This window comes from Miniopterus schreibersii, assembly GCF_964146895.1.
Source record: "Miniopterus schreibersii genome assembly, chromosome: 1".
NCBI classification, from domain to species: domain Eukaryota; kingdom Metazoa; phylum Chordata; class Mammalia; order Chiroptera; family Miniopteridae; genus Miniopterus; species Miniopterus schreibersii.
The window spans coordinates 164,675,511-164,694,605 of record NC_138101.1 but is presented as its reverse complement, the minus strand read 5'-3'; the positions used below and the strand labels follow the sequence as shown (position 1 = coordinate 164,694,605).

At 41.2% G+C, this 19,095-nt stretch overlaps 2 protein-coding genes and 1 long non-coding RNA gene across 4 annotated transcripts in view; 1 reads left to right on the top strand and 2 right to left on the bottom strand.

Annotated features, from left to right (window-relative positions):
• Nucleotides 1–6,656: 6,656 nt before the first annotated feature.
• On the bottom strand, nucleotides 6,657–9,137 carry RPLP1 (ribosomal protein lateral stalk subunit P1). The gene is made up of 4 exons (XM_081118622.1): nucleotides 8,895–9,137; nucleotides 8,090–8,164; nucleotides 7,002–7,119; nucleotides 6,657–6,775 (listed from the first exon to the last, which is right to left on the bottom strand). Exons 1-4 carry the CDS (start codon nucleotides 8,964–8,966, stop codon nucleotides 6,696–6,698), a joined length of 345 nt encoding a protein of 114 aa, XP_080974748.1. The 5' UTR covers nucleotides 8,967–9,137; the 3' UTR covers nucleotides 6,657–6,695.
• A 75-nt stretch (nucleotides 9,138–9,212) lies between these two features.
• On the top strand, nucleotides 9,213–12,479 carry LOC308548806. Its single transcript, XR_013997674.1, has 3 exons — nucleotides 9,213–9,334; nucleotides 10,240–10,332; nucleotides 11,869–12,479. It is a non-coding gene; the product is annotated as an uncharacterized lncRNA (long non-coding RNA).
• A 1,396-nt stretch (nucleotides 12,480–13,875) lies between these two features.
• Nucleotides 13,876–19,095, bottom strand: part of KIF23 (kinesin family member 23) — a 30,338-nt gene continuing 25,118 nt past the window's right edge. For both annotated transcript variants that reach the window (XM_081120864.1, XM_081120865.1), the window contains 5 exons: nucleotides 17,574–17,804; nucleotides 16,587–16,669; nucleotides 16,311–16,389; nucleotides 15,143–15,213; nucleotides 13,876–14,429 (listed from right to left, as the gene is read on the bottom strand). In XM_081120864.1, coding sequence (XP_080976990.1) covers nucleotides 14,414–14,429; nucleotides 15,143–15,213; nucleotides 16,311–16,389; nucleotides 16,587–16,669; nucleotides 17,574–17,804 — 480 coding nt within the window. In that variant the 3' untranslated portion in view covers nucleotides 13,876–14,413. The remainder of the gene's footprint in view (nucleotides 14,430–15,142; nucleotides 15,214–16,310; nucleotides 16,390–16,586; nucleotides 16,670–17,573; nucleotides 17,805–19,095) is intronic.

Sequence of the window (19,095 nt, the reverse complement as noted above, 5' to 3'; positions counted from 1 at the left end):
CAGGCAGCTCGCCTACTGGAGTGCCTCGTTTAAGGCCGCATAGCCCTATAGTGGCAGTGTGGGATTTAAATAAACCCAGGTAGTCTAACACAGAGTACTTAGCCCTGCGTGCCATGAGATCTATGGGATCTCACAGCTGGAAGAGGTCTCTAGAGTCCACACTCTTCTGAAGCAGATATTGTCTTCTGCATTCCAGCCTCAGCCTAATGCCCTCTAAACCTTTTCCCTATTTTTCTTATTTTGAGCTAAAACTATCTCAAAATTGGCCAGAGTTCTTCCCTCCAGAGCTTCTTGGAATCGGTTGAGTTTCTTTTCCATATTAAAGCCCCTCCAATTTTTGAAAAATTAACAATAGCATTAATTGTTCATCATTGCTCCCCACCCCTCAAAGAGCCCTATGGCAGGACTGGGGTCATTATTCCTAATTTACAAATGTGTCCCATCCTGTTGGATAATGAAAGTGCTGAAATCTCCTGACATAGAAGTTTCACAACAGGTCAATATTTGAAGACAGTTATTAATTCAGTCATTTAGTGTTTAGTATGCACCTTCTACTTATTGGGCACTGGGAGAGGGGCTGGGTTTGCTCTAACACAGGAGTTCCCAACCCTAATCATCAGACTCTTCAGGAGAACTTGTTAAATTGCAGATTTCCAGCCGCCTCCCGGAGATCCTGGTGCAGTGGCCTGCGGAGGAGCCCAGGAAGCTGTTTAGTTGTTTCATTCTGGGTTTTTTTTTGTTTCTTTTTGTTTGTTTGTTTGTTTTTGCTTTGTTTAAGAGTCCGAGGTAACTCAGCTAGAAGACAAGCAGCCAAAAGTAGAGCAAATCTTTTCACTTCTTTCTCTGGACAAAAACGCTTTCTGGAAATGAAGGTGCTGGGAACAGTCTTTTCCCCAAAGCAAAAGATAAGACAACTAATTGACGTGATCATAACTCGTAATGTCCAAAAGCCAAAATCTATTGTCATTTCCTATCCCCTCAGAAAAAAACAGCCCTATGGCAGGAACGGATCATTATTCCTAATTTACAAATATGTCCCATCCCATTCCTGCTGTTTAACGAAAGTGCTGGAACCTCCCGACACAGAGGTTTCACAACAGATTAGTTGCCTTAATACACTAACCAGCGCCCGAGGCCGCGAGGCAGCCACTAAACTAGCCTTGCAAAGTTATTACTAACGGGACTGATGCTAATGGGCATGCGCAAAAGGCCCCAGGCTCTTTCGAGCGCCCCTAGTGATCAATAGGCCTCAGTGCAATTGAGAAGTTCGGCCACGCTCGGCTTCTAGCCCCGCCTCTTCCTGCCAGCGTGACGTTGATTGGCAAGGGGCGGTCTAGAAGAATTTGAATTTGGGCGCAAGACTCAAGCGTCTGTGTCAGCCGAGAAGCTTGGTTCTTCGTGAATGAAGGGCCAAGGAGAGCTGAGAACGCTTCCTCCGGCCGCACGGCCTGACTCTCCGAGTTCTCCAGCATCATCCTAAGCGATGACGTGACCCGGAGACGACAGGTCTCCGTGTCCCGAAGGGAGCTTCCAGCTCAGGGATGCCACGTCTTGGTGTTCCCGCCCCACCTGCTGAGAATTCGCCCAACAGGGCCTGGCATAGGCATCACTTGGGGGAATTCCCTGGTGCCCTTGCTTTGGGTCTGGGGAGCCGGGTCCTCCGGGTTTAGGATTACAGGCTGTAATAGGCCAGGCTTGGTACCAGGGTCTCGGGCTTCCTTCCTCATCTGGGCCCCTGGGTTCCCATCTCAGAACCTGAACACCAACATCTGTACCTGGCAAGCTGAAAGGCGCGTACAAACTGTGAATTAAATGAATGAATGAATGAATGAATGAATGAATGAATGAATGAATGAATGAGGCTTGTGAGGGCCATACGTTTGTGTGGCATACTACAGTGGAAAGAGCATTTTCTGGGCTCAGGACTTGTTTTCCAGTTCTGGCTCTGCTAGTCATCGCTGCTAAGCAAGTTCCCCTTCCTGTCTGAGTCTTGTTTCCTCAGGGTTAAAGGAGAGGTTAGATTCTGATAAGTATATATTGAACAATGAGCCAGGCATTGTGATAAGTATTGGAGATTCAGGTGAGGTAAACAGACAGCCCTGATCCCCAAACTTACCGTGTGGAGAGGGAGGAAGACAATTGAACGAACTATGACAAACACATTTACCTTTTTTTTTTTTTTAATCCTCACCCAAGGATATGTTCATTGATTTTTAGAGAGAGGAGAAGAGAGAGAGAGAGAAACATGATCGGTTGCCTCCTGTATATGCCCAGATCAGGAATCAAACCCGCATCCTAGGCATGTGTCCTGACCGGGAATCAAACATTCGACGTTTCAGTGTTCAGATGACACTCCAACCAACTGAGCCACACTGGCCAGGGCTACACATCTACTTTTAAGAAGTGGTACAGCCCAGCCAGCGTAGCTTAATGGTTGAGCTCCCACCCATGAGCAGGGAGATCACAGTTTGATTCCCGGCCAGGGCACTTGCCCGTGTTGCAGCCTCCATCCCCAGCAGGGGGTGCAGGAGGCATCGGACCAATGACTCATCATTGATGTTTCTGTCTCTCTCCCTCTCCCGTCCCCTCTCTGAAATCAATAAAGACATATTAAAAAAAAAAAAAAAGTGGTACAGGGAACTTAGAGAATTTAGAGCAGAGATTTAATATAGCTTACGGTGGACTTCTTAAGGCTGGAAGTAGAATTTAACTGGGGTAGGTAGTCAATGGCCCAGAAAGAGGGAGGATAGCAGTGCAAAGATCTGGAAGGTGAAAGATGAACATTGCTTATTTTAATTGGGCATCATAATAACCCTCAAAGTATATAAGAGGTTTGAAAGCTTCAGCGAGTTAAATTGAATAGAACTTGGGGCAGGGCGGGGATGGTGGTGGTGGTTCTTTGGAAGCCCATAACTATTTCAATCCTGTGAAAATATATGACGGCCCCTGACCCTGTGTCCTGATATGAGTGTTCCAGAAGACTGACTTGAATCTGACTTGAACAATCCAGGATCCATGATGTATGTTAGTTGGTAACTGACCTGACTTTGAGGGACATCTCCTGCCTGTTTCAGAACTAAAAATATTAGTGCTCTCCTGAAAGCAGCCCATGTCTATCTCAAGCTTAATTCAGGCTAGTTTGCAAAGATAAAGAGATGAGGGAGAAGTGGCTTGTAAAGTGACAGAGAAAAAAAATCAATGGCCGGCCCCTAGTTCGGTCGTTCAGTTGGTTAGAGCCTCGTCCTGAAACACCAAGGTTGCGGGTTCGGTCCCCAGCCAGGGCACATACAAGAATCAACCAAAGAATGCATAAGTAAGTGGAACAACAAATTGATGTTTCTCTCTCTCTCTCAAATCAATCAATAAAAAACATTTTTAAAAAAATCAATGGCTGGTCACTGTACCTTACAAAAGTACTTGTGTGGAAGGGACACCGTGACATGGTAGAAGAATTGCTGGATTGAGACAACTGAGGTAGCGGGCCCAGCTCTGCCCTGCATTAGCTGTGTGAACCTGGCAACTGAACTCTCTAAACAAGTTTCTTGATACAGTCATACCGTGTTTTATTGCACCTTGCTTTATTGCGCTTCACGGATGTTATTTTTTACAAATTGAAGGCAAAAGAACAACAACAAAGATCAAAGGCAAGACACTCCACCAGCAAAAATATTACAAATCACTTTATTGCAGTGGGCTGGACTGAATGTCCCTTCCCTCCTTTCTCCCCCTAGGCAGCATCTTTGAGGTATACCTGTTTATAAATAGGGCTACTTATGTTCTACTGACATGGTAAAGTTCAGAATGGAAGAACATGTGAAAGTTATTTCTAAACTATAAAGTGCTACCTAGCCAAATCAATAATCATCTGGCTCACACTGTTCCTTCAGAATTTTACTGTATATGCTCTTTCAAATTATGGGGGAGCAAGGATTTGACACATTTTATTTGAATTTGTAGCAATATACCAAGTTGCCTTGTATAATTATTTTGAATTCCATCATTTTAATTTGTGTGTATCTTTTCCAAAAGGTGGTTTTAAAACTTCACATGTGGGCACACTCTCCCTCTTGGGAGCACTCCCATGCCTTTCCCTTCCCTCTCTTCCCCCTAGGTGGGTTACCTTTGCCTTTCTCCTGAACTCCAAGGGCCCTTCTTCTGCCCCTGTAACTTGTTTCCTGAGTTTATGCAGCCCAGCTGACCCACTTCTACTATCTCTGTAACTTTCTAAATAAACTTTCTCATAATTTGAAATAAAATAAAATTTCACATGTGGTCTTCTCCCTATCATTTCTAATTGAGAAGAAGAAAAAAGTAAAATAGTTGACAGGAGCTTCAGGTTTTTTTTTTTTTTTATCCCATTGTGCAATATATTCAGTGACAGGATTTTTAAAGTCTTTTCCTAAAATTCTCCAGAATGTGAGAGGGATTAGAGCCTTTACACCTAATCCTGGCTTCCTGCTGATGCAGGATTATTAAAGGGGTGAGTCAGCCAGCCAGCATGGACCTCAGTAAGTTTTCAGTGGCCACAGGGTAATTTTAAGAACAATGGAACTGTTTAAACAGTAGCAAGTGTGCTTGGTAAACAATCAGAAGTGTGAAACCAGTTATGAAACTAAAGCTGCTACCTGATTGTGAAGGTTGGTTGCGGTGGTTCTGAGGGACACAAGACTTAGGCCTTCTGGGCCTGGGGTTTCTGGGAACAAGGGGTGCTAGCTGTATTCCTTGTACCTTATGCAGAAAGGAAATAACATCACATGCCAGCATTGACGCACATGTTCCCTTAACTCTGTTCATTCCCTAAGATGAAGTAGATCTTATTTACAGTGTGCAAAGAGCAAATCAAGGCTTAGAGAACTAAAAGATGGGTGGAATTGGACAGTTTTATTCAATATGAAATGAATAAAAGATTAGCACTTGTATATGTGTGAGTCTTCTAATTTGATTATCAGATCATTCTTTTGACAGGGTTTTAGCTCTTTTTGATTTTTACTAATTAGTTTTGTTTAAAAAAGCCAGCCCCCCATTAGGCCACTTGAGTCTTGCTATAGTGAACATTTGCAATTTTAGTTTGGATAACTGTATTTGATATTGATATCCCAATTTTTAAAATTTATCAGTTTTGAAACACCGATTTGTTGTTCCACTTATTTATCCATTCATTGGTCGCTTCTTGTACGTGCTCTGACTTGGGATCAAACCTGTAATCTGGTGCATCGGGACTGATCTACCCCAGCCAGGGTTTATAATATCCCAATCTGCCAATTAACTGTCAGTTGTTCTAGATGCTGGGCTTTCCTTTATCTTAATTTCCTCTTTAACCCGTCCAAACTATTTCCTTAGCTATAAGTGAAGTGTCAGTATTCCCGTCTTCTGACACTTGAGTGCCAAGTGCGAGGAATTCCTGTTATCTCAGGACTCTCCAGAACTCTGAGGTAGATACAATTATACTGAGGAAACTGATGGATGGGGAGGCTGAGAACAAGCTTTGAAGGCAGAACTTTTTGGCGCTTCCACCACTTACTAGTTTGTAACCTCAGGCATATTAACCTTGAGCTTCCACTTACCTACCTGACATGGGGTCTCACCATGGGATTGCTGTGCAGAATAACCACACACTTGATTGCCAGTGGGCGAGGAAGGGAAAGAAAAGTAGGCGCTTAACTGTGGGTATGTGGATCAGTCATCTTCGACAAACCTTCCTCAGTGCCTCACAACAGCTTTTCTAATGTGGAAACTCCAAAATTTGAGTAACACCTATGTACTTTTCCTCATTGTACCCTCCCCTTAACTCAAGGTCCTAAATTGTTTACCAAAACTTTTTTATATTATCAGATATGTATGCCTAATGCATTTTTAAAAAAATATCTTTACACTAGATTTCAGTGAGGGATAGAAACATCAGTGATATCGATCGGCTGCCTTCTGCCCTCCCCCCCACTACGGATTGAGCCCACAACCCTGGCATGTGCCCTAACCTAGAACTGAACCATGACCTCCTGGATCATGTCTATGCTCAACTGCGGAGCCACGTGGCCAGGCCCTAATGCATCTTATTTTGGAGCTTTATAAAAAAGGTGCTACAGGCAATTTACTGGGACTTGTTTTAAATGTAACCTATTAGTAAGAATTCCTATCAGTAGTTTTTCACTGCTGATAATTTAGAACCATTTGCCCAAGTGGATGTAGGCTACACAAATGGTCCTATACATTAAGGAGTGGGACTAGAAAGTCCTGCTTGTCATCAACTTACACATTATAGGTGCTCTGAATACACAGTAATGTTTTATGTTGTCACAACCGCCGCCCCTTATAAGCAAAGCTACTTCGTTAACTGCCAGGATTGTGCTTGGGAATTAGCAAAAGAACTTTCTACATCTGAGTTCTGGAGCACCCCACTCCCTCTGGCCTCATGGTCTCTTATTCATCATACAGGGGACAAACTCTGTAATCATCAAACTAAACAGGTAATCTAGACAGGTATCTGCCCTAATCCTTTCTCCTACCTCCCCAAATGCAGTTCTCAATGCTGCAATATTAGATGCCTTCTTAGTACAGTGTCCAGCTTGTGTCATAGCTGGAAAGGTTGAAAGCCAGCATTACAGAAGTGAGATCATCTCTACATAGCACATCCCCAGACAATCAGCAAGACCAACAGCAACAGAGATTAGCCTTTTATTGAATGTGTTACAAAAGGTTTAGTCAAAAAGACCAAAGCCCATGTCATCATCAGACTCCTCAGATTCTTCTTTCTTTGCTTCCACTTTCTTCTCCTCAGCTTAAAAAAAAAAAAAAAAAAAAAAAAAGTAAATTACACAACTTTACTTTAAACTCCAAAGAGCTCCAGGCCCTTCAATTTACATGGTCAAAATACCCCAGACATCAAACTATGTTTCTGGTTTTAGGATTTCTATACATCATCTACTTAGTAAATTAAGGACAATTTTGCCTATAATAATTTTTACTTTCCACTCCTCCCTCCAATACAAAAAAAAGTTTCTTACCTGGGGCAGCAGCGGTGGAGGGGGCAGGACCTCCTGCTGGTGCAGCAGTAGCTGCTGGGGCAGGTCCACCAGCCCCTACATTGCAGATGAGGCTCCCAATGTTGACATTGGCCAGAGCCTGCAACATAAGCGCATATACACATAAATGCTCAGTTTTGTTCTTTTGTTATAGTACCCACCCACCCGGGGGGGGGGGGGGGGGAGGTACCATTCTTTTGGACTTCCAGTGATCCATCCCCATCACTATATATATATATTTCTCTTCCTTCTTTTTTGCTGGAGTTTGCTACTCAGATTCCCTAAAACTTAACCCACACAGCTATACTAAAAATAAGCAATCACAAAAAAACCTCCTCAAGCTTTAAATCTCATACTTGCATTGCTGTATTTAAGCAGTAAGGTACAACTAGCTGAATTCCTTTTATAGATGAGAAAATTGGCTCCACAATGCTGGCTTAATTTGTTAAAAAAAACTTCAAGCTTTCTTAAGCCAAGATTCTTTCCAATTCCATGTCTCCTTTTAAATAGTGAATTCAATTTCTCAGACTAAGTAATTCTAGGAAATCTATTAAAGATGTTTAGTTACAATGTTTTCAATCTTTCAATGCTCTTTGCAGGACACAAGGTGAATAGTTAGCATCTATGAGTTTCACTTGCCAGAGATTCGCAGTCACCTGTACAATAGGAGGTGGCCAGTGCCAAGTTCCTTGGGTAGGAATCCTGTCTTTTATATCCCAACACACAGTAAGTAGTCAATAAAAGGTGGCCACACCCAATTTCCATTAAAGCATACTATCATACTAGAAGGATTTGCTTGAAATATCATGGGAGTTATTCCCTGGGTGACCCTTTAAAAGAAGGGATGACTTGGTTATTTCTTTTAGCATGGTTTCAGAACAGAAGAGAAACCAATCCGAGATCAAGAAAGGAGACACAAAGACAAGAAACCTTAATTAGCTTTTAGAAATAGAAATGTCAGGAAACATCACTTAAGAGTTGGTCCTTATGGTACTTTTGGATGTTGGCATGAACACCTTACTTAGTCATCTGTAGGTTTTCCCAAATTCACTTTGCCACCATCATCTTACCTTTGCAAACAAGCCTGGCCAGAAAGGTTCAACATTTACACCAGCTGCTTTAATGAGGGCATTGATCTTATCCTCCTAAAACAGATAAAATGACAATCTGTCAGACACCAAACCACAGCTTTCTCAAATGTCTCCAAAATACCGCAAAATTAAAGAAAATCGTCCAAAACGTGTGCACAAAACTATGTTTAACCAGTTTCAATAATTCCTCTGTATTTTATTCATGTTTATTTACGACGACCATTTCTTACAACCTTTTCAGCTGCCACGAGAAAAGAAATGCCATCTGCTCCTGTGTGCCAGGCACCTTGCAAGGTTGCGAGTTCATCGCTGCCATTTCACGGCCTGGGACGTGCCCAAGTCGTGCTATTTTAAGTTACGAGTAAAAGCTGGGAGGTGGAGCAGAGCTCACGTGCTCTCCACAACACGCAGCCTGGCCCACAGGGCCCATTAAGTGGACCGAAAGAATTCAAGGAAATCACACCAAAACGATAGTGTCGTGGAACATAACCAGGTGCGGGTTAGGATGCCCACACGCCGCACATGCTTCTCGAAATTAAATAAAGGTTCTCCAAGCCAGAGCGCGCAACCGCAAATGTAATCCAGTCCCTCCCGGAGCCTGCACGTGGCCGAGGCCCCTGACCAACTCCCGCGTGGGCCCCCTTGATGGGCGCCCGGCTCAAACCCACCCTGTGAGTGTCGACGGCCTCGACTACGGCCGGAAGGGCCTGACCCGGGTGCCTGGGAGGGCGGGGAAACCAGCCGCCTGCGGGCCGTCCCTGCCGCCGGACAGGGCCGCACTCACCGTCACCGTCACCTCATCGTCGTGCAGGATGAGGGCCGAGTAGATACAGGCGAGCTCTGAGACCGAGGCCATGGTGTGGGCGAGTAGTGGGCGGGCGCTGCCGGGAGCGGTGCTAGTCGCCGGATGAAGTGAGGGCCTCACCCCAACGCAGCCTTAGCTTCCTCGGAAGAACCGAGCACCTTACCGGCAGCTGGGGAAAAGGGGAAGACGCGCCTGCGCGCGGACCTTATACAGGCCATGCGGACCAATCCGCGCCCGCGACTGGCGGAAGAGGCGGGGCGAGAGCAGCCAGCGACGACCCATTGGAGGCGCCTGCGCACAACGCGTGACTCCAGTTCAAAAAGCCGCTAGGAACCTGTAAGTGCTAATGAACTGCGTTGGTTTGGGGGAAGGTCGGAGCTCGTGAACAGTAGTAATAATTTTAGGGAAAAGTTACCTAGGTAAGTGGACATTACTCTATGCACTGTAGCTTCTTTGACACTATTTAGACAACCATTTAATGACGTGCTAGCCACCCCACGGCCGCATTACCACCACGTGGAGGCAGGAGCTACAGCACAGTCTTTAGTCCCCGGTGCCTAGCACAGCTTCTCAGGTAAAATAAGTGAGTATAGGAGGAAATGAGAAACTTGCAGCGTTACGAGAGCAGTGGCATTTGAGCGCTTACGATGTCCCAAGCACTGAGCCACATGCTTCAAGGTTTCATTTAATCTTCACACAGCGTAAGAGGGCAGTACTGTTATCTCCATTCTATAGATGGCAAAACTAGGGGTAGACCCCGGAACTAGCCCAGGATCCCAGCCTGCGGTGGGGCCTGGATTTGGAATCTGGAATCTAATTTAAGTGCCTCCTGCTTGTGCGTGGTGAGAGGGATGGGCTTGGGGATTATGAGTAAATTTTGTCTTCCTTCCCCGCCTCCCCCCCCCAGCATAAAATATATATTGGGAATGTAGGGGAACTTTCCACTTCAACTTCAATTTTTATAACAAGGCACCTGGTGATTGGGTGGAAATGCCTTGAAATGGCTCTAGAGATGTTGCAAGACCTCTTGCTGCAACTGCTGCCTGGCTAGGTGCTGTATTGCACTTTTTGTGCCTTGAAGCTAATAAAACCGCTGTTGGGTTCATATTGAGAGTACTAAAAATTTTTTTTATTGTGGTAGACTTGACATATAACATTATATTAGTTCAATGTGTACAGCATAACGATTTGACATTTGTATATATTGTGAAATCACAATAAATTCAGTCAACATTGTCACCATAGTTATTTTTTTTGTCTTAAAAAAAAAAATCAGTACAGAGGTGTTTTGTGTTTTTACACTTATCATGCCATGAATTCATAGGGAATGGGTTCCAGCAGCTCAGGCTCCTTTCCATTGGGTCTCACAAGTGTGCTTCTTTGAGTGGAGCAGGCTGATGCTTCCGTTGAAACCCAGGTACCTTTCTCTTTGGCTTCGTTTTTCTGATTTTCCTTCACACGTTTCATACAGCTATCTCAACTCTTAGAGTGCATAATAAGCTCAACAGTATGTTAATTCTCTTGGGAAGAATCTTGCCCTTACACGGACAACAGTGTGGTGATTTCGGGAGGGGTGGTGGTGGAGGGTATGCGGGGATAAGTGGTGATAGACGGAGACTTGACTTGGGGTGGTCAAAACCAAGTACAGTATACAGAGAATGTGCTGTAGAATTGTGCACCTGAAACCTGTGTAATTTTGTTAACCAGTGTCACTCCAATAAATTCAATAAAAAGTGGGGGGAAAGATTCTTCCCCTTGTTTGTTCACAACAATGCCCGCTGCATGATGGATGACACTGTAGACTTTTCCAGTTTTTCCATGGCAACATTTGCGGGGTAGTCCTTTTGGAACAGTGCCCATTGCCTTGATGTCTATAGTATCACTATTCTTACAGATTCACATGTGTGTGGCCAAACTCCTTTTCTAAAAGGCCTCGGGAACATACAGTGGGTGCCTCTCCTCTTTCCTTTTGTGTTCGTCATTTTGGCCAATTACTGGAAGATGGTGGTTCCAGCTGAAAAGAAGCAATTTTTTTTCTTTTGATGAGGATTTAAGATCTATTCTCTTCGCAACTTTTAAATATGCAATGCAGTATTGTTAACTATAGTCACCGTGCTATATATTACATGCCCAGGACTTATGACAGTTCACACCTTTTGACACCACCTGTTTCACCACCCCTACCCCACACCCCTTCTCCACCCTGCACCCCCTTCCTACCTCCGACCTCACCATGCCCCCAGCCCCTGTAACCCTGCCAATCTGTTCTCTGTATTTATGAGCTTTTTTTTCTTTTAGATCCCACACGTGAGATCCTATGTTATTTACAGTATTCCTCTTTCTCTATCTGGCTTATTTCACTTAGCATAATGCCTTCAAGGTCCACCCATGTTGTTTCAGATGGCAAGATTTATTCTTTTTTATAGCTGAATAATATTCCATTGTATATAGACCACATTTTCTTTTCTTTTTTTTTTAAATATATCTTTATTGATTTCAGAGAGAGGAAAGGAGAGGGAGAGAGAGAGACAGAAACATCAATGATGAGAGAGTCATTGATTGGCTGCAGCCCTGACCGGGAATCGAACCCTGATCGCCTGGATCCTAGGTCAACGCTTAACCGCTGAGCCACGCCCGGCCGGGCTAGACCACATTTTCTTGATCCATTCACTTATGGTAGACACTTAGGTTGTTTCAAAACTTTGGCTATTGTAAATAATGCTGCAGTGAACATGGGGATACAGATATAATTTTTTAAATTTATCTTTATTGTTGAAAGTATTACAGATGTCCCCCATTGATCCCATCCACCCCGTACCTTCCCCATACCAATGTGTGTGTCCAGATGTATTTTCAAATTACTGCTTTTGATTTCGATAAATATTCAAAGTGGAGTTGCTGGATCATATGGTAGTTGTCCTTTAATTTTTTTTTATGCCTTTATTGATTTCAGAGTGAGAAAGGGAGAGGGAAACATCAATGATGAGAATCATCCATCAGCTGCCTCCTGCACACCCCCCATTGCATGCCTGAAACCTGGACATGTGCCCTGACCCGGAATCAAACCAAGATCTCCTGGATCACAGGTCGATGCTCAACTGCTTAGCCATGCCGGCCGGGAAACTTATTGACATTTTGAAAAATTGTTTTTTAGTGTTTTTGTAATTCTTCTGTTTCTTGATTTCTTCCCTTGTGGTTTGCTGGTTTTCTTTTGTGTTTTGTTTAGGTTTCTTTCTCTTAAATGTTTGTGTATCTTCTGTAGGTATTTTTAGTTTGTGGTTACCATGGGGTTTATATATATCATTCTATTTCTACAGCAGTCTTACTTAAGCTGATAGGTATTTAAGTTTGAATATAGTCTACAAGGACTACATTTTTACTCCCCTTCCATGCTTTATGTTATTGGTGACACGTTTTAGATTTTTGTTGTTGCGTATTTCCTAACTACTTGTTGTAGTTTGATACTTTTATCCTTTGATCTTTGTAGTAGCTTTTTAAATGTCTGATTTGCTGTATTTATATTTTTCCTTTCTCATATTTTCTTATCTCTGGTTTTCTTTTCTGCTTAAGAATACCCTTTAACATTTTTTTAAAAGGGATATATATATATATATATATATATAGACATATACATATATATATATGTATCTTTATTGATTTCAGAGACGAAGGGAGAGGGAGTTGAAACATCAATGATGAGAGTCATTGATCGGCTGCCTCCTGCACGCTTCCTACTGGGGATCGAGCCCACAACCTGGGCATGTGCCCTGACCGAGAATCAGACCTTGACCTCTTGGTTCATAGGTAGACGCTCTACCACTGAGCCACGCCAGCCAGGCCCCTTTAACGTTTCTTGTAAAGCTGGTTTAATGGTGATCAACTCCTTTAATTTTTGCTTGCCGGGGGAACTTTTTTCCTCTCCTTCAATTTTGAATAAACTTTCTGGGTAAATTATTCTAGGTTTTATTTTCTTTCAGCACTTCAAAATTTTTTGAGTTTTTGAGAGAGCAAGAGCGAGCGAGAGAAACATTGATTTGTTGTTCCACTTATTTATGCATTCATTGGTTGATTCTTGTATGTGCCCTGAATGGGGTCCTACCCACCTACTTTGTGAAGCATATGTAGGTATAAATCTCTTGGATGTTCTGGTGTAATGTACAGACACTTACATTCAGTTATGATTGAGTAAAAGGAGAGAAAAAAGGAAGGACTCAGGGTACCATGATGAAAATGTCACTCTTGACTTATATATGGGTTTAAGTTACATATAATATCAAGAATTAAAACTTTTCATACCTGGAATTTTATGAATGTTGCTCTTAAAACCCTGGTAAGTCAACTGAATTAAGGAAATGAAAGGGAAGATTCCAGGTCAAATTAAGGATTGTCTATGGGCCATGGAATACCAGGTTATGAATGTGAATTGGGGTGAGATTCCTCGTTCTTGGCAGGGAAAACACCCCTTTCAAAGCCATTTCTTTGTGTGCTAAAAAAGGTAGCCCCAATGTGAGAGAAACCTCTAGTGTTTTGATTCATCCCATTTTTTTGATTCATCCCACAAATGAATACCAGCTAAATGCCAGGCACAATGCTAGTTCCTGGGAATATGTGTTATGACTATCACACAACTTTGTACTTCTTAGTGCTTTTTATTTCAACGCTTTTGGTATATCTAAGTATCAGAAAGTGAGTATGTACATACAAAATTCAAAATAACTTCCTAAAATGATTTTAGTATTGGTCACTGACATTTTTTAACCCTCAAGGATATTTTTTCCGTTGCTTTTCAGGGAGACTAAAAGGGGGGGAGAGACAGAGAGAAACATCAATGTGAGAGACACATCGATTGGTTGCCTCCCACGCACACCAATTGAAGATCAAACCTGAAATCTGGGTATGTGCCCTGACTGGCAGTCAAACCCACCACCTTTTGGTACACAGGACGACACTCCAACCAACTGAGCCACACTGGCCAGGGCCAGTCATTGACATCTTTATTTTGAAAGTTTGAATTGTCCAATATGTCTAAAGTGCATTTTCGCAGCTCATCAGTAGCAGCATTTATTTTGTGTATAAAACCTTAAGAAATATTCAGGCAAGAGCTGGAAAAGTCACAATAAAAAAGAAAGTGTGATCTATATATCTTCTTCCTTAATCACCCAAGACAAACACTTGCATGAATTAGTTTATAAGTATACAAGAAATATACAAAAAATAGCATTATTAAAAAGTTCATATGGCAATGAGAAAAGAGGGTCTTTCTTTGCTATTGGTATTAAATATGGCAAGGCATATAAAATAAAAGTTTGTTGAATCCTAGATGTCTTTGGAACCATAGGGAAATCTGTGATCTAGGCCAGTGTATGATGTATCTGAGGTCTGTGAGAGTCAACAAAGCTGGACCTTCTACAAGATGACTCCAAAAGACTTCTCCTGGCATGGTTTTGGAGAAATCACCAACACAATGAAAATTTTCTTTCCCTATTGAGACCGTCAGTTCATGGTTTCTTGCGCCTAAAACACAGAAATCAGTATTTAGTGTAGAATTTTGCAATCAATTACACATTCAGAGCAATTTAATCTCTAGGAGAGCTTTAAGAGAATTTCTGGTTTTATCATGGGAAAAGTTCAAGCCCTTCTGGGAAAGCAAATAACTGTTACAAAGTATGCTTAGCTAGTATTAAATTTAAAAACAGGACTTCTCATCTTTATCCTGTTGCAATGATTTTACAGATTGCCTAAGGAATACATGTGTTAAAAATGGCCACATGGACTTAAAGTGTGATTCCTTTCCCAACCATAAATTCCACCACTGTTTTACTTTAGTGAACACTTAATTACTGTAACAAGACCAAGAGGCAAGTTAGGAAAGAATGAGTTACAGGACAAGCTGCCATCCCTGACTAAAGCCTTTTAGCCTCCCCTCCTTATAGGTGATTCAGGTCAGCCTCTGAAAACTCTGAGCACTGGCAAAATATGAACAAGAGTGAGCCAATCTTCCATCACCTCCTATTCTTGCAGCTATAATTGCTCTTATCAGGTCTTCCAAGGTTCTCAGCACTGTTGCTGCCTATTGCAGTCTCTAGTAGAGCCCAGATATTCCAAGGGGTAAACAAAAACCACTTATGTACTCTTAAAGAAAGTGGATAGTAGGAAGAATGGGTGGTGGTGGAAGTACTAGAGGAGGGAAAATATCCAGAGAAAGGCCCCAATTACCCAGTACTCACTTGGGTTGTGCATGATGCTGATATCCAGGTCCCAGCTGAGACCCTGCTCTCATCTCTAGAGCCACAGAGCACTGATAGAAAAATTACAGAAGAGGAAAAGATCAGTTCCTCTTAGCAGTCTATAAAACACAATTCTGTTTAGAAAGGTTCCACCAAGGTGAAATCCACCTTGCTTTCTAGTTCAGCACAGGCACCTGTTAAAATACAGATACTTGCAGTTCATTTGACATAGGCCACAAAGACTGTGATCTGGAATGGTCTTTAGAGATCATACAGATAAATTTCCTTATTTTAGATAAGGAAAAGGCGTTCTTGAGAAAGTCAGTGGCCAGAGCTTGGCCTCCTGGCCCCTACCTTCCCATGCTCTTTCCATATGAGCCTCTCATTAGGAATAGCAGTTCCACAGCAAAGTTCTGCTTCTGAGAGATTCTCAGCAATCTGATGTGAATTCTTGTTATTCTAGGGCAGTGATTTTCAACCTTTTTCATCTCATGGCACACAAACTAATTACTAATATTCTGCTGCACACCAAAAAATATTTTTGCCAATCTGACAAAAAAATAGGTTTAATTTTGATTGATGTACAAGAAAATATATAACAACAGTAATTACCTACCCTTTTTGCTCCAAAGTGACTTTTTAAAAAATCAGGTACCTAGACATGTATATAAGGATTTCTGGTACCAAGAATTAAACAGACGCAACCTTATTATGTGACATGACCAATAAGATGCAACACTATTATATAACATATTTATGGCTCAAGACAGGACATTCACACTGAATGGCTATTGTGTTGACTGTTGTCATTTTTTTATCTGACAATCTAAGGGAAAAAGAATTCAGTACTCCTGACTAAATAGGTACTGCATTTTTAAAAAATTCTTGCGGCATACCGGTTGAAAACTGCTGTTCTAGGGTGATGCTCTGTGATTCTTGGGACCTATTCCTCTACACTGGAAACGGGCTTTGAGCCAAAGAGCTCCAGTAAGACCAGACCAAAAGAAATATGTTCACAGGTTTGGTAGGATAGGCCTACAGGCTGCACTGGCAATGTGAGATCAGACTTCAGCTACTTCAAAGAACATGAAAAGCTACAGCTGTGGGGCTTAAAATATGACACCTCTAATTTTTATTAAGCAGACAAGTATTTAATTTTTACCCCTACCCTTGTTTCTACATCCGTCCATTCAGACTCTGCGCCATCTGGTTGGGCAGGTGCTATTGTTGAAGATCTTCGTTTTCGACTATGGAAAAAGGGGAAACACAATGCAACAATTATTTTTGCATCTAATGACAGAAAACATATTAGAAGTAGGGAATTATCACTACACTTCTTCAAGGAACAAAAACGGGCTATTCTTTTACAGGCTATTCTGTTCCTTGAGAATGAGCAGCTAAGGAAACACAACCCTCTAAAGATATATATTTGATGATCACTTACCCAGTCGGTGATTCTTGTTTCAAAGTCTCAATATCAGTAAACTGAACAGATTGTCCACCACCCCTTGTTTTATAAACATCACCCTAGAGCCAAGAGAAAAGGTCACCATTACACTTTGATACATCAGAATGATAAACTCACATATATATTTCAAATTAAACTTAAGTCCACTGTTTTATGGAAACTCCAATCCACAAAACCAGATGGTGCTTGGGACTGCTGGGACTGTACTATTAAAATACTTCAGAAATTTGAGTATATATCTCACTGAACAAAAGTCCAATGCAATATAATCATAACATTCCTAATTGCAGAAAATCATTCCTTTTCGTTCAACTTACAAGAACTATGCTTAGGATCAAGAAATCTGCTAGAAATTTCTAAATGTTCTAAGGTATTATACTTCCCTCTCTGGGTGTCACCCCCCTCATAGTCAAATAACAGTAGTCTTATTTGAAACTATGGATACAATAAGAACCATTCTCTAAACTGAATCTGAAATTAAAAACATTTTTTTCCAGTCTTGTCGTTTACTTCCTTGATTATTGACTCTATGATTAGGGGCAATTCTACAGACAGAAAGGAAAGGGCTTTGGGTAGCTCAATATTAAGTAATTTTGATAGGTCAAATTTTAATGTGGGCTTTTTATTTTGAACTCACAGCAAAGGTAGTTCTTTGTTTAGGTTTATTTTTTTAAGTAGTGGTTAAAACTAAATATACATTAATGAAAAGTATATAATAAACCTGGAGTTCCTCTAACAAACCCGAGAATCTAAGCTTCACTCAATAGAAAGCAAATTTAGTCCCAGTTTAACGGTTCACACCCTAAGCAGTTACTTTAGTTTTGTAACAAAGAGGTTATATCAGACACCCATTTATGTTTCAGTGGACGCTGCCTGTGTCTCATCAAGGGAATAGAAGAGTAAATGTTTTTTTGTTGACTTTTTGTATATATATATTTTTCTCTTGTATAAATTTGTTTTTACCTTAATTAGTTTAGTTTCAATCTCCCCATCGGAGGCTAGTTCCTGGTGGGTCAGCATGTACTTCTCACACTTAGCTAGTGCCTTTTCATTTGCAACAGACACTGTGATGGCATGTGGGACATGTGGCTGCATGACTGTTTCAGTTTGCACGTTAGAGGCAGGCTTATGATCTACCCATCTGTCTCCTGCAGAGCGTGATCGTCTGTGTCGGAGACGAAGTGGTGGTACGTTCTGATCAAGTTGAAAGGAATCAAGAAACAAGCATAACCCAGAATTAATTTAAGGGTATTATTAGAAGTGCAGCAGGTTTGGCTACATTAGTTGCTGACAATATCAAAACAAATACATGAACCTTTTCAAAAGCTAAATATGTTATTCAAATGATTTAAATGTCCTCTTTGAATTTAAACATAAAACCAACAAACCTTTTAACACCAGCTTGTATATTATTCTACCAGGGAGCTTCCCTTTCAACAAAGAATGGAAGGAAAAATTCTGGTAATGCTCCTAGTCTTTCCTGTGTAGGTGGTATTTAAGACAAATCATTTTGTATTCCTGATCAAAAACCAACATTTGTGTTTGCTATTGTGAGGTAATCTATTAGACCCACAACTATGTTAAAAGCTTCAGTAAGATCAATAAAAGCCTAAACATCTCATAGGCCTCTAAACAAAAGAGGAAACACTCCTAATACAAAGACAAAAAAATAAAAGCTGATCGGGCTGTATAGTACAAAATGCTAAAGAATATAAAGTATAATAAAAAACCCTGTATATAAAATGACTAAAAGAATATAAATAAAGTACTTCTGAGTACTTTCTGAAATTTTAAAAATCTCTAAACAGAACTTCATTAAAAGGTCAAATACAACAATGGCTAAATATAGCAACTATTTTTTCTCCCAAACATTTCATAAATGGTTCCAAGAACCAGATAAATAGTATAGCGTGTCAAATCAGTCTATCATACAATAAAAAACTAGTTGCTTCCAGTCAAATGTCATGTAAGTTTGGAAAAGCTAAATTTAGCATATTCAACCTGAGAAAACACTTCACATATAAGATATAGTTCATAGTTTGAAGCAATGAGTTATCTTTGGTAATTTGCCAACATGTTGTTTGTAAAACTGAAAGCAATTGAAACAGTGTGCCACAGGCCAAATCCTTCAAAGCTGGTCAAGTACGAAGATCCCAATCTCAAAATGCGTATCTGGAGAACTAAAGCATTTTCCCTATATAATTAAAAGAAACAAATGAAGCATCAGTGACACATCATGACAGTATAAAACATGGGCAATAGAGTTTGCCCCTAACCATGCCCAAGCCTCACAGCAAGCAGGAAACTTTCCATTCTTAAAATGGCTCAATTAATGTTGAGCACACTTAGCAATAAATACATTCTGAAACAAGCTTCAGAAAGATGACAGACCTTTCAGTCTAGCACCATTTATGAAATAAATGATACTTAAAATTTCTTTCTCACTGAAGTATAATTTCAACCCACTGGACATAATTTTTGACCA

Excerpts from the sequence above, each read along its gene's own strand:
- RPLP1 (XM_081118622.1), bottom strand. The coding sequence starts at position 8,966 with ATGGCCTCGGTCTCAGAGCTCGCCTGTATCTACTCGGCCCTCATCCTG. Across the intron at positions 7,120-8,089 it reads GGCCAGGCTTGTTTGCAAAG|GCTCTGGCCAATGTCAACAT; the intron begins GTAAGATGATGG and ends CTTATGTTGCAG. Across the intron at positions 6,776-7,001 it reads CTCCACCGCTGCTGCCCCAG|CTGAGGAGAAGAAAGTGGAA; the intron begins GTAAGAAACTTT and ends TTTTTTTTTAAG.